The sequence below is a fragment of the Porites lutea genome, chromosome 2 (assembly GCF_958299795.1).
Source record: "Porites lutea chromosome 2, jaPorLute2.1, whole genome shotgun sequence".
NCBI classification, from domain to species: Eukaryota; Metazoa; Cnidaria; class Anthozoa; order Scleractinia; family Poritidae; genus Porites; species Porites lutea.
This window is the reverse complement of record NC_133202.1, coordinates 46,377,967-46,391,028: the sequence shown is the minus strand read 5'-3', so window position 1 is coordinate 46,391,028 and position 13,062 is coordinate 46,377,967. Positions and strand designations below refer to the sequence as shown.

Genomic DNA, 13,062 nt, shown 5'->3' with positions numbered 1-13,062 from the left:
ACTGACATCACGACCTCATACCCAGACTCCTGAACGTGAATGTAGGCACGCAATTCGTCCTTGTTTGTAAAAGGTAGCCCGAATTGGTAATGGGTCCACTTTTGGCCAGAACGATCATCTAAGTCATGTAAGTGGAGACAAATTTTCACTCTAACAAGCCCTACCTCGCTCAAAAATATTTGTTAAATAAGCCTTCTCTCTCAAAAATATTCCCCTTGGATAGAAGCCTCCATTTTCCCCGCTAATAACATTAAAAATTCATGGGCAGCGCCCCTGTCTGGGTTGTTGCAAAATAGAATAATTCTATCTTGATTATTGCCGATACATTTGTTTCAAATTACAGCCGGCCGTTAGTATTTGAAGTAAAAGCGGAAAGATTTTTCTTTTCCTGCTTTACATAGACAGTAGTTGATAACGTTAATAATTGATAATTGATAACAGTGAAAAATGGTAGAAATGTACGATCAGCTTTGGAGAATTCAATGTGTCTACTTAGTGTATATTTTTGCGCATCAGGTCTTCTATATATCCTACGTTCTGCGGCAAATTATTTTGTGGTCCTTTGCAGTTTAAGTGTCGAAATGCCCATCGGCGTTTTTGAATATTCGACCCAAATGGACGCTTTAAGCAAATGTCCCCAACATTCTGGAGACGAGGCGATCATCTTCAAGTTTTCATGGGAAAGCTATCCTGAAATTATTCTAAAGGAAACTGAGTAAGAAAACACGACAATGATAAAACAGGTGATAAAGTGGATGTAAAACTGGAGCTATATTCTATATTATATCTCTTCTCCTTTCGGCTGAATAGAAGCCACATCTTAGAAACCTAACTCTATACTAAACCCTGGTCCTATGGAAGAGCTGAGAAAACTCCTGCCTTCAATGAAGCACTTCCTTTCTGTTTGGTAGGGGCATCGAAATGTTCCGTCTCTTTATTGTGAGTTTCAGGGGTCCTCAGCCCTCTCTTTCAGCAGGAGTCAAAGTTAATGGGACTGAATATTTCACACAGAGCTGAACAGAACCGGTGAACGGAAGTCAAAATTTTTTCTAGTCTGTTTAGATTCTCGTATTTTATCGTAATGTCATCGAAGTTACCGACAGCCAACTTGGTTTCAAATGCACAGGGGGGCGGGCGTCGTGGATTCTAGTGGTGGGGTTAGAGAGAAGGTCAAACAGAGTCAGGCCCACTAAGTTGATTTGAACCTCATCCCCAGGCAACGGTAACGGTAGGCACTTGATTTCAACAATTTTACAGGAAAAAAAATAGGGGGACTGTAAACAGTTTATATGGACATCATAAAATAACTCGTGTTTTTGTTTTTATGGTTGTTTGTTTGTTTTTGTTGTTGTTGTTGTTTTTGTGTTTTCCTTTGTTTTAAAGGGGAATTTACCTAGTTTGAGAAAGGTTTGGAAGGGAAACTCAATAACACCTTGTAAAATCCTTTATTGAAGCCCTCTTAGCAGTAAAAACTTAAAAATCATTTGTAGTCTGCGTAGCAGGCGCTTGGAAGTAGTGGGGGCAAAAAAGAAAGTTGCGCGCGAGTGCAACACGCTTCTCCCTCTCGCGCGCCCGTTCTCTCTTTCATCCGAAAAACTTCCAAGCGCCTGATACGTAGGCTTAATTCATTTGGTGACGTGTTGTCAAACTTACATCTAGACCAACACATACTGAATAGTGTTGTGTTGTGTTTTCTGATAATCAGGCCAGTCCTTTCGTACACTCGTAGCACATCATGGCTGACTCTCGTCCTTTTACTTCATGTTTTTTATTATTTTAAGTTAACTTGCGACTCCTATCCTTATGTTCGGAAAAATTAAAAGAAAAAACTCATTTTTAGGTACGTAAATAATATTACATGACAAAGGTGACTTGTAGTTCCTGATCTTGTTTGAAAAACTCTGTATTCTGTTTTCCAACTTTAGAGCTCAACTTTACCCCTCGACACTCCTTCATGAAACGTGATGAAAGCTGGTACAGTGGAACCTCGATTTAACGAAAGGCCAAGGGTCTGGCAAAATTTGTTCGTTATATTCCTTTTACCATTTTATCGTTATATGTACAGAGGTTCGTTATATTACGCTCAGCTTCCACTTTTATAATAGTAATGTTTTGTAAATCATCACTGATACTACACGACTATCAACCACCGACAAAGAGGTGAATGGTAGTGGATATACAACGAGACGCCAAACGTCCAGATTAATATCTAGCGCTATGAGCGATCCTAAGGGAAGGGAGGGAGGGTGGTTAGCCTGTTACAGGCTCCGAGATAGTCGGGTCTGCGTAAGTGAGGAAGCGCAAACACGAAAATAAAACGGGAGGAAAGTCCCTTCTTTTTCCTTTTTTCGCGCGCCTTCCCCACTAACTGAGAGCCTGGAAAAGGCTAGGAGGGTTTTTCCTAGTGAGGTATAACAACTAAAATTTCCCTCAGTGTTTAGTATTCAAGGCATCATATTACATTTGCTGCAGTTAAGGAAACGGGAGGAAAGTCCCTTCTTTTTCCTTTTTTCGCGCGCCTTCCCCACTAACTGAGAGCCTGGAAAAGGCTAGGAGGGTTTTTCCTAGTGAGGTATAACAACTAAAATTTCCCTCAGTGTTTAGTATTCAAGGCATCATATTACATTTGCTGCAGTTAAGGTAAGAAACTTTAATTTTGTCTGATTAGTTGCGAATTTTACCTTTTAAACTCACTGAAATTGATAGATTTGGTTAAGTGAAATGACCTCATTCACTTAAAACGAATTTCAGAGAGCGGTAAATCTAATTTCTACCTTAATAAAAGCCATTTTTCTGGATAACTCTTTAGAATAAACTATCTCTCCGATACGAAAAAATCACCCTAACCTGCAGAACTAATAATTTAGTTCTAGAAAAGAGTTATCTCTCAATGTATCTTTTAATTTGTATTATATCAACCTCGTCCCCAGGGTTCTTTTCCATCTCGTAAGCCAGGGAAAGGCGCCCTGGGGACGAGGTTAGTATAATGTACAATCTTCTGCCATCACTGCGCCTTTCTTATATCTGTTCTGTTCATTTCATATTTTTCCTCAGGCTGCCAAACCTGTTTCCCACCTGGTCCATCTCATAAGCTTGTGTGTTTCCAAGAAAGAGACGATAACGCGATCCACCAATCAACAGCCCACATTCAGGGCACGAGCCTCGCTGCACAGCTCGACCACACCCAGCAATATTGTAGAGATGTCCCTGCGGACATTTGTACCAACGGCCTTGAGAAAAATTCATGGCAGACACGATCTCTTTCTTTTCTTCTTCTGTTATGGGAGATAGGTAGCGGTACTTATCTCTGAAAGGGATAATATAGAGAAAAACACAGTCAATTACAGTAACATATCGTGAAGTTCCGAAAGTAATGACTCTCGTTACTTTCGGATTTTACAGCCTTTCCTATTGATACTTTCGGAGGGTCGCTAATTTCAGGAGGGCGCTATTTTCGGGTGCATTGGCCGTACAAGCGAAATATTTTCGCGACAATTGTGAAAAGATCCACACTTTTCACTTGGTGAAACTAATTTTGGTTATTGCATTTTAAATAAATATTCAAAAGAATTGTTTGATTACGGTGTGGGTATTCACGGACGAAAAGAAGACTTTTGAAAAAAATTATGTAATGTACCTTTTGAGTTACATAAAAAAAATGTCAAAGACCATGTAACCGTTAAAGAATGAATCTCGGAACAGTTTGTTTAAAAAGTTTGTTGTAACTATATATAATTTCCGTCTTTTCTAGAAGAAGAGAAATCACTTTGAAGTCGCTACTTTCGGAGGGTCGTTGCTTTTAGCCTTTGCTAACAGCTGTAAAATTTTATCGCTACTTTCGGCGGATCGTCACTTTGGAAACTTTACGGTATATGATTGTCTATTCTGTAATGGCCTTCTTCGATTTCTAACAGGCTTTTTAAAATTCAAATCCGGATTCCCCAAGGACATATGTTATCAGACAAATTTATACACTAAATCTGGTTCGAGTTTCGAGGACGACTAAGAAATAAATTAAATCTTTATTGAAACTAAGAGTTTCCAGTCAAAGGAGTCCTTAGCGTTGCACCAACGTTTTCAGCGTATATATTCTTGTTCTCAAGGGAAACTTACCTTATCAGCATCCTCCACACACCCTTAGGGATGCTTGGGTGCCCTTCAAAATAGAGCTCTCTTTTCTGAACACCTCAGCAGACAATTGGGCTATCGGAAAATTACGTGATCACCCTAGTACTTATCAAGACATTACACTGTCACAAGCGTCATCCTAAAGTGACTACAAAATAAAGACTATCCTAACGATAAAAGATGATAAAACTGCATAGAAACATGGTAAAAATACCTGATAGCACTCAACATTGCAAGCAGTTGGTCAAGTCTCCGATCAGGTATTAATCGTCCACTAGACAGTTCACTTCTGACAGTTTCCATATCGCCGTTGTAACAAATTTTGAGATTAAGACCAAACTTCCTGACATCGTACTGTAATAAGAGCAGTTCAAATTGCAGCTTTTGTCTCGTGAGTTCTACGTTGATCTCTCGAAGTTCTCTCTCCGTAACGCCTGCAGCTGTAAAGCGTTTTCTTAAGAAATCCAACTCCTTTTTACAGGCGGAAGCTAGAGATAAACATTCCAAAACAAATGGAGTTAAGAAGGCATTCTCTAGAACGTTTGGTAAAAAAGCAGTAAATTAGGAATAAGAGAAAAGGTAGAACAGGGCATACGCGTAAGCCATTTAGCCAGCTTGTGGGTTCTGCAGGAGAGCCTTGGTGTGGTGGTGGTGTACTATATCATCTTCATAAAAACATCATCAAAAATTTTCAGAAATATAATGTGCCAAGGACTCCCAACCAATAATTGCGATATTTTTCAATGAATGAAACGTCAGCAAGAAGTAGACTGAAAACTTCTAACGTCTAAACAACCTGCCATTTAATGGTACACTGCTTACCTTAGACGGTATGCCAAGGGCATTACGTGTATCACCCGACTATTTTTCTATCAGCAGTGATGCGAGTCTGCGGGTATAGAGGTCGGTATATTCACATATCTACTGAAGAAATAATACGCACCTTTCAGATTAAGGTGTTGCTTCTTGTGCCACTTTAAAGCTACTTTCTGTAAGTCGCAGAGGTGTTGATTTATCCTCTCGTTCATCGCACAATACCGCTCCATCAAAGTCACTTGGTTTTCAGTTACAGCTGCCATTGTTCCTTTCGCCAGTCTGTTAATACTGCGCTCTAACCTCTCAAGATCCTTGGCAAGGTCATCTTTGACACCAAATCGCCGTAGTTCGGTTAAACGTGCCAGTAGTCTTCCCTGGGTTCCGCTTATTTCCTGTGGATTTCCACGGGCCGCAATCTTCACTTTTGCGATGTCTTCCAGTCGCTGTTTGATCACATTGCCATATCGCAAGCTTTTGCGGATTGGAGTACTACAACGAGGACACGTCTTCATTTTGATCAGGTGATTATTTGCACCACCACCATCATCATCGGGAGAGTCCATGTACCTATGAAACGAAAAAAGAAGAGAGATAAAGGAAGATTTCTTAACTTCGGGGAACAATACCTTCCAAAGTAACTATCGAAATCATTAAAATAGTTTCAAGCCAACTAGGAGGTGTCAGGAACACCTCGACCTCTCAAACTGTCTGGTCTATGGATTGTAAAACTAAGTGCCACGTAGGACCTCCCAACTTTGTAGAGGTAATTATCACTTACCGGAGATAAACTGAAGGCTTCAACAAAATAATGTTCAAAAACATTACACATTACTTTCATTTACCTGTCTAGCTCAGCAACCGGAAAAATATGTTGGCAGTCAGGCAATTTAATGAAACGAGTGCCTTCCTCGTTTTCTGTGCCAAAGAAAATCTCGGTAATTTGCTGACCATCATTTACGTCGCAAACACTACATATACACGGCTCATTGCACAAGCCACGGCAAACGTGCTGACGACGGCGACCTCCACACTGTAAGACCTTCTGGCACGGCTGGTTGCACCTAGGCCGGTCGCATAACTCACCGCACAGCTTAGAACACTTGTAGTGATCACACTCCCACGCACAATTCTCTAAACAGACATTACAAGGTTCGCCACATTGTTTCTTGCATTCGCTGTGTATGCAACAGTTTTCACATTTTCTTGTACATGGTGGGCATGGCATGACGCAGGCCTCTCTGCATACGTGGGAGCAAACCAACATGCGACCGCATCTTAATTTGCATCGGGTGTGTACACGACCCATTCTACATTCGCCACACTTTCCTAAACATGGGTGATTACAGCTCAAAATAGCTCTACAAGGGACTGGGCAATCAGTGGGCGTGGTGGAACATGCAACATTAACCTTATGTCCACATGGCCAATCATCTCTCCTTACCAACTCCATGCACTGTTTCGTGCAGGGTTTGCCACAACTTTCTTTACATTCATGATTGCATGGAAGTCTTTTCTCACATGGCGTTTTGCATTCAACCCGCATTGGGTCCTTACCGCAATCCATCGTTTGAATGTGTCCACATAATGGCAGACTCCTCTGCACTGGAACTTTACAATATTTCTCACATTCTTCGCAACAGAGCTTAGGACACAAGTGAGCACAACCACTGATGTTTTTGCGACAAGGCTCTCCACAGCGGTATTGCACATGGTCGATATCATAAGGATGACAGGACCTTCTGCACGCATGGCCGCATTGTAAACGCACTTTACACGGACGCAAACAACCTCCGTTAGGAACTTTATTCTTGAAATCTTTGGCCGTCTTCACAAAAACCTCACTGCTATGAATTTGACATGCAAGAGGCAAGGCGTTTCCAATGCTACCGGCCGCTTTCAGATCTGCCACAATCTTACTCCAGAACTCACTGTATTTAGAGAGAAGTTCAAAGTTTCCAATGCAGTAAAACCCCATCTTGGCACGGGAAAGGGCCACGCATGCGCGGTTGACAATTTTGATGAAACCAACTTTCTCTTTCTTGTTACTGCGCACAAGGGAAAGGAGGATGATGTCGTTTTCTTCACCTTGAAAGTTGTCAACAGTTGTCAGCCGTACCGTTTTGATCACTTGATCGTTTTCATTTCTGAGGCAATCCCTTATAGCAAACATTTGTCCCGAATAAGTGGTAAGAATTGTTATTTGCTCGGCTTTGTAGCCTTGCTGCAATAGATACCGGCACAGAGAAACTAGAAATCTTGCCTCGTGCTCATTAGTGTGACTGAGTGACTCTGTACTGGACTTCTCTAGAAAACTGTGGCTAATGAAGAACATGTTCTTCTTCATTCCTTTTATGTCTTCATATTCTTCTACAGACTCGTGATTCTCAAGATCTGGGTAGATGTGCTTCATCAAGGCAGCAATTTCGGGCCTCATTCGATGCTGCAAGGAAAGCCTTTCGCATGGAATTCCAACGGTTATCATTCTCTCGAACATTGACACGTCCAACTTATATTTCTTGGCCAATTCATAGACAGAGGGATTTGGCCTAAGTTGCTGATGATCTCCTATTAAAATCAAATGCTGGCAACCTTTCGTCAGAGACGGGATAATGTGAGCCTCCAGTACTTCGGCAGCTTCTTCAACCAGAACGATTTTAGGGGAAACGTGAATGCGTTGAAGAATGTGACGGTATCTAGCAGCGCACGAGGTTGTCATGCCAATTACGCGTGATTTTTGAAGAACATGGTAATCTTCTTCCCGAATCAACTCATTCAATCGACGCCATGCTTTCTCGTATTCTGGTTGCTTGCTCTGTATTTGTTGCAGGTGATGTTTCAAAGCTTTCTTACGCCACAGCCTATAAAGTTTCCAGCGCTGCTGATCATTTAAAAGTTGCAAGAAAGACACCTGTATTTCTTCTTCTTCAGACAACGTTTCCTCATCTTCAAGTTTTCTGCGTAGCTCTCTGGGCGTTTCAGCATCTTCTACTTCACAAATAACCACTTCTGATGGGTTTATACTCGTGCTCTCTTCGTCTTCAACGTCACATTCGTCTGTGTAGTAACGAAGTGATACTTGCATTTGAAAATCTTCATTATCAAACCCGTCATCACGACTGTCCTCGACTTCTTGTCGTGAAACACGTCTCTCCACTCCAAGCCACTCGCAGAACACATCAACAGCACTCTTTCTCTTGTCACTTTCAAACCATTTAACATGACGCTCTGACATAAATTGCTTCAACACAATGTACGATAAAACTCCTCTTCGTGAAAATTTTAGGACGGTCGTGGATAGCTCTAGGCCTCCATTCTCGTTGATCTCTCTCATTTTCCTGTTGGTTTTTCTTCTCGCTCTGAGTATTCTTGCGGGGGTTTCTTTGCTTTCACGAGCTTCTTCACGAAGACATTTTAGGAAATAGGGCTCCAGTTTCTTGCTCTTTGATCGTCCACCAACACGAACAATACCTGTTAAATAACACCAAAGAGCTTTGACTTTGACCAACGTACAGTGTAAAAGAAGTTAATTTCATTATCGACTCTAGGCCAGATGATCAATCTAAAGCGAACCAACTGCCAGATTTGGCATTATAGCGGGCTACGGAAAATACGTCTTTTAACAGTTATGAGTATTTTTCATCAATACAGTGATGGATTGATTGCCCTGGCCCGTCCCAAAATGTGTTAATAACACACAAGGTGTGTCGAACCTAAGCTAAGTTCGACAAAAGTTCGACAGACTCTGTCGAACTTAACGCTTTTGCCGCACCAAACTAAGACTGCCGTACCAAATTGATTCAGACGCCGCTCTTTTGCCGTACTTAATTCATCAGTTAGGTTCGGCACATGAGTGGAGCGGCGTCTGAACCAGGCCTTACTCCAAAGAAGATATAGACAAAATACGCAAACCATTTTGTATCTAAAAAAATGTACAGCACTTCTTTAGTTCAACATTTTCATTATGGGCTAAGCCAAAAAAAGTAAATAAATACAAAAGGGACAAAAAGGTAAGGATGATAATGAAATATGACGAGGTTTTACAACCATGATACCCCGCCCAAAAGACATCCCTCTCTGTTTTTACAACCATCCAATAGGACGCCTGTCGCACGAGTGCAATGACCTTCTACAGGAAACTAAGCTGACAGATCTGGCGCACAGCGGGCAGTTTAGGGGAAAGACATGGTTGCCGTATACCAGAATAGCCCAAGTATAGCCAAGTACCACACAACAGTTCAATAACCACACCAGTAGTTCAATGACCACACATTAGTTCATTGAGCGTAAACTACATGTAGCTGCGGAAAAAATAGCCACAAATGCGTAGGACCAGCTGTGGTACAACGGTTTGAAACGTGCGGAAAGAGAGTCAAAACACAAGGTTTCATCCACCGTTAACTGTTATGTTTTCTGCTTTATCAACGCGCACTTTGTCGGGTTATTTAGTGTGAAGTTTCGTCCGGACCGACTTAGCTTTCCCTTTTCAGCGCTGACTCTCTTTCCAGGTCTGTTCAGTGTGCCCTAATGAGAATGGAAGACCTTCTGAGCAGACTATAACTTTTAAATTAACATCAGTCTATGTTCCTGTTTGGATTAGTGAGCTCACTAGAACTTAATAACAGTGTGCCATAGCTTTTTCTCAATTTAATTCTTGTACTGTTGCTAATTGAGTATTTACCACTTACTTAATGCTTCACATTCATATTAAAAAATAACTAACGTATTTGTAGCTATTTTTCCGCCAGCCACACGTAGTTTACGCTCAATGAACTAATGTGTGGTCATTGAACTACTGATGAGGCTATTGAACTGTTGTGTGGATACTGAGCTAACGAAAAAGAAATTCGTCACATGTGATACAACGTTAATAGCTCACGTAAAATGGTCGAGACAGCAGTAAAACTGAAAACATTTTCAAAAATAATGCGAATTTTTTTATATTTTAACAAACATGTTTCCACGGTACATTCATCATCGTGAGTATGACAGTTATGAAAGTTTACAGTGAAAAAACGTGCTTGTTAACTATAAAATTATGTAGCGTTTTGTTTTCCAACGCAAAGTAATGTATAAATTGTTACAGGCGCGTTAAATATCTATTTCATATCCGTCACACTGACGATGACGGATGTACCGTGAGGGGTCGAAAAATGTTTGTTAAAATTTAAAAAGTCGCATTATTTTTGAAAATTTCTACACGTAAAGTTTTTTTTTACCTGTCATTGGTAAGAGCCCTTCCAAGAACTGGTCCAAGGCGTGATTCGTGTAAGACACCATCAAGATTGGTGCCCGTTCTTCCTCATTCTCCCAGAGCGCGGTGGTCTGTAAAAGAACTTGAGCTATCTTCAATCCAACATATGTCTTTCCAGTTCCTGGCGGTCCTTGAATGACGGCAAATCTTCTCGTTAGAGCCATCTGAAATGCACGCAGCTGTGAAGAATTTAATTCGAGGCTTTCACGGTGGTAAAGCAAGTCGTAAATGCTGAGTTCGTAGTTCGAAGCCATACTTTCATCATTGGACTGCATGCTGTAGTCATCAAAATCTTCGCTTGGGTCATTGGAGGCCACACTGTCATCGTCTGCGCAAGCCCAAATATTATTCTCAGATGGAGCCCAATCAGAACGTAAAATGCTTCTCATGTCATAGTAACCATCCGTTATTTGTTCATAAACAGGTCGTCGCACTTTAGGACTGCACTTCACTATGTGCTCTTGAAAAGGCATTTCATCTGGCTCAATCTTCTTCAAAGCTTCTAACACGTGTCGGTAAGCTTCAAAGAAAGTTGGAGATTCCACCATATCAAACTTCACCTTTGTCTCAATAAACCCGTTTAAATCTTCAAGCTCAACGCCCTCAAATCGCACGTCAAGCTCGCCGCGGCAAATATCATCTCGACTCTCAACGGTTGCGAAATGGAGAGTGTAGAAGTCATCTTCTGAAAAACAAAGAAGAGAGCCAAACTTGAAACGTTTGCTCTTCTCCCAGTTGACGTATCTTAAGGAGTGGTGCAGCGAGTCAAATCGAATTCTGTAAACCATTCCCTTCCTACTGCATTCTGGGTACAATACTTCGACTTCACGGTAAACGTGGACTTCTTTTGCTGTCTTATTTCCGCTACTATTACTCGCTTTAACACTACCATAGTCTTTTCGAAGACTCCTTATCCCATCACGTAACGGTGAAACACAGTCCTCTCGCAAAAGTCGAAAATGTACATCAAGGTAATGCTCAAGATCCTTGTAACTCCTGTTAACTACGTTGACGCGAAGAAACGGCTTACTACTCACGCTCAGATCTTCAGCTTGTGGAACAACGCTGATATCTCGAAAGTTGCTCTGGGGCTCACGTTCAGGTTGGTCATGGTCAAATTGGACAAATTGTTGGCCAATTATCTCTCTCTTTAAGGCCTCTACCTGGTGAATTTTACGTTCTAAAGCGCCTGCTTCGTTCATACGGTTCCTTTTATTGAGCTCCACAAAAGTTTCTTTGAGTTGAGCGCTGGGTATAGAATGAACAATGTCAAGTCCGAATCTCTTTATCATTTCCAGAAAAACATCGGCCAGTCGTGAGATGACATGAAATGGCTGAAATTCTGTTGACGAAAACAAGAGCATGCGGCTTATAAAACTATTCAGATGTAGCTGGAGAAAGTTTTCCTTAACCACGACACGCAACAAGTCTTCCGAGAACTGTTGCACTCCCTTTGTGGAGCAACACAGGTGTATGGCTTGGATAATGAGTTGCATCAAACCAAGTCTTATTTCTTCCTTTGAAGCCAGTAGTGCTTGAAATCTTTCACGTTTGTTCCAGAGATCGACAATCCCATTTTCAAGAGGCTTAGATGTGCAAATCTCTTCCAAAGCTTTGTACTTTATCGGCTCGACCTCGCTAAGCTTATCGCTTTCCTCGTCACGACGCGTTCCAACTCTTTTTCTTGAAATCTCTTCCCGACCATGTTCCCGACGATCATATGTTAAACGACCACGTTGCTCGCATGCACCTCGACGACGTCTTCTTTCACTGCCAGTGCCCTGATCGCGTGTACCGCGACCACCAAACCTGTAGCTGTCACGACGAGTTCTATGGTCACGTGAGAAAAAAGCTTCCTCCCTTCTTCGCCTCTTTTCTCTTGAATCGTGCCCAAGAGGATGGGAATCGTCAAATTCACTGAACCGCCTCTTTCTGTTCGAGGTCATGTTGATCCCGGAATAACACAAGGGCTGATTGCTGGGCCTGAAACATACACACAATATTGCAGAACGCAGGAAAGCATTGTTAAGAGGTTAGTGGGCGGGGGCGGGGCGCGGCAGCCCCCCAAGGTTGGCATATTTTGATTTTTTTTTTGGCAAAACGCTCATGACTCGGGCAAAAGCAGTTGAGATAAAACTTTAAAAAAAGCGAAAAAACGACTGTTATTCCAAACGTCAGGCTAAATAGACACATGCCAAATCAAGGTGTGTGATGTCAATCAAGTGTTAAAAGATTGTGGGAACTTGTCGATTACATTCATTCATTCTTTCCCTCGTTGTCCATCCTGAGTTTGAATCTTTCAGTTATATTCTCTTAACGAGATTTGTACAGTCCCCTGAGAAAATACGAGTTGGCGTCGCCCAACGGGTGAGTAAAACATTTTGTTCGTTTAATCTTTACTGCCCTTGAAAGAAATGTTGTCTGGTTAATACTGCCAGGAAAATTCTTTGCTCTTTTATTAGGTTTTTTATGTGACTAGCAGACATTCTTTCAACAAGGTGGCTTAGTTTGTTACACTGAATCCAGGTCAAGCGTTCCTAGGAAGAAGAAAATCATAAGGCCGGTCATTTAAACAAAGTTCAATTAGCGGTTAACAAAACCGCGTTTTAAGTCATTTTTAGTTTTCCATTATCAAAACACCGTTTATGGTGAAAAGTTTCGTTAAGCGCAGACTAGAAAAACATTCATCTTATTAAAATAACCCACTAAGGAAGAGATCTGGAGGTCCAAAGATTTGTTAAGCCGCGGCCTATGTAAGTGAGACTTCGTTTAAATAACCGATCCCTACTGTTTTCAAGAGAGATATTTGAGTCTCGGACTTTGTTAAAGGTCAAGGTACCGAGAGGCTTCCTTGCTTCGCAGACACT

At 41.5% G+C, this 13,062-nt stretch overlaps 1 protein-coding gene across 1 annotated transcript; it reads right to left on the bottom strand.

Moving 5' to 3' along the window:
- Nucleotides 1-1,431: 1,431 nt before the first annotated feature.
- Nucleotides 1,432-12,141, bottom strand: LOC140926309 (NFX1-type zinc finger-containing protein 1-like). The gene is made up of 5 exons (XM_073376065.1): nucleotides 10,161-12,141; nucleotides 5,787-8,412; nucleotides 5,072-5,511; nucleotides 4,343-4,616; nucleotides 1,432-3,307 (listed from the first exon to the last, which is right to left on the bottom strand). Exons 1-5 carry the CDS (start codon nucleotides 12,139-12,141, stop codon nucleotides 3,034-3,036), a joined length of 5,595 nt encoding a protein of 1,864 aa, XP_073232166.1. The 3' UTR covers nucleotides 1,432-3,033.
- Between the last annotated feature and the right edge of the window lie 921 nt (nucleotides 12,142-13,062).

Excerpts from the sequence above, each read along its gene's own strand:
- LOC140926309 (XM_073376065.1), bottom strand. The coding sequence starts at position 12,141 with ATGACCTCGAACAGAAAGAGGCGGTTCAGTGAATTTGACGATTCCCAT. Across the intron at positions 8,413-10,160 it reads AGGGCTCTTACCAATGACAG|GTATTGTTCGTGTTGGTGGA; the intron begins GTAAAAAAAAAC and ends GTTATTTAACAG. Across the intron at positions 4,617-5,071 it reads GCAACACCTTAATCTGAAAG|CTTCCGCCTGTAAAAAGGAG; the intron begins GTGCGTATTATT and ends GTTTATCTCTAG.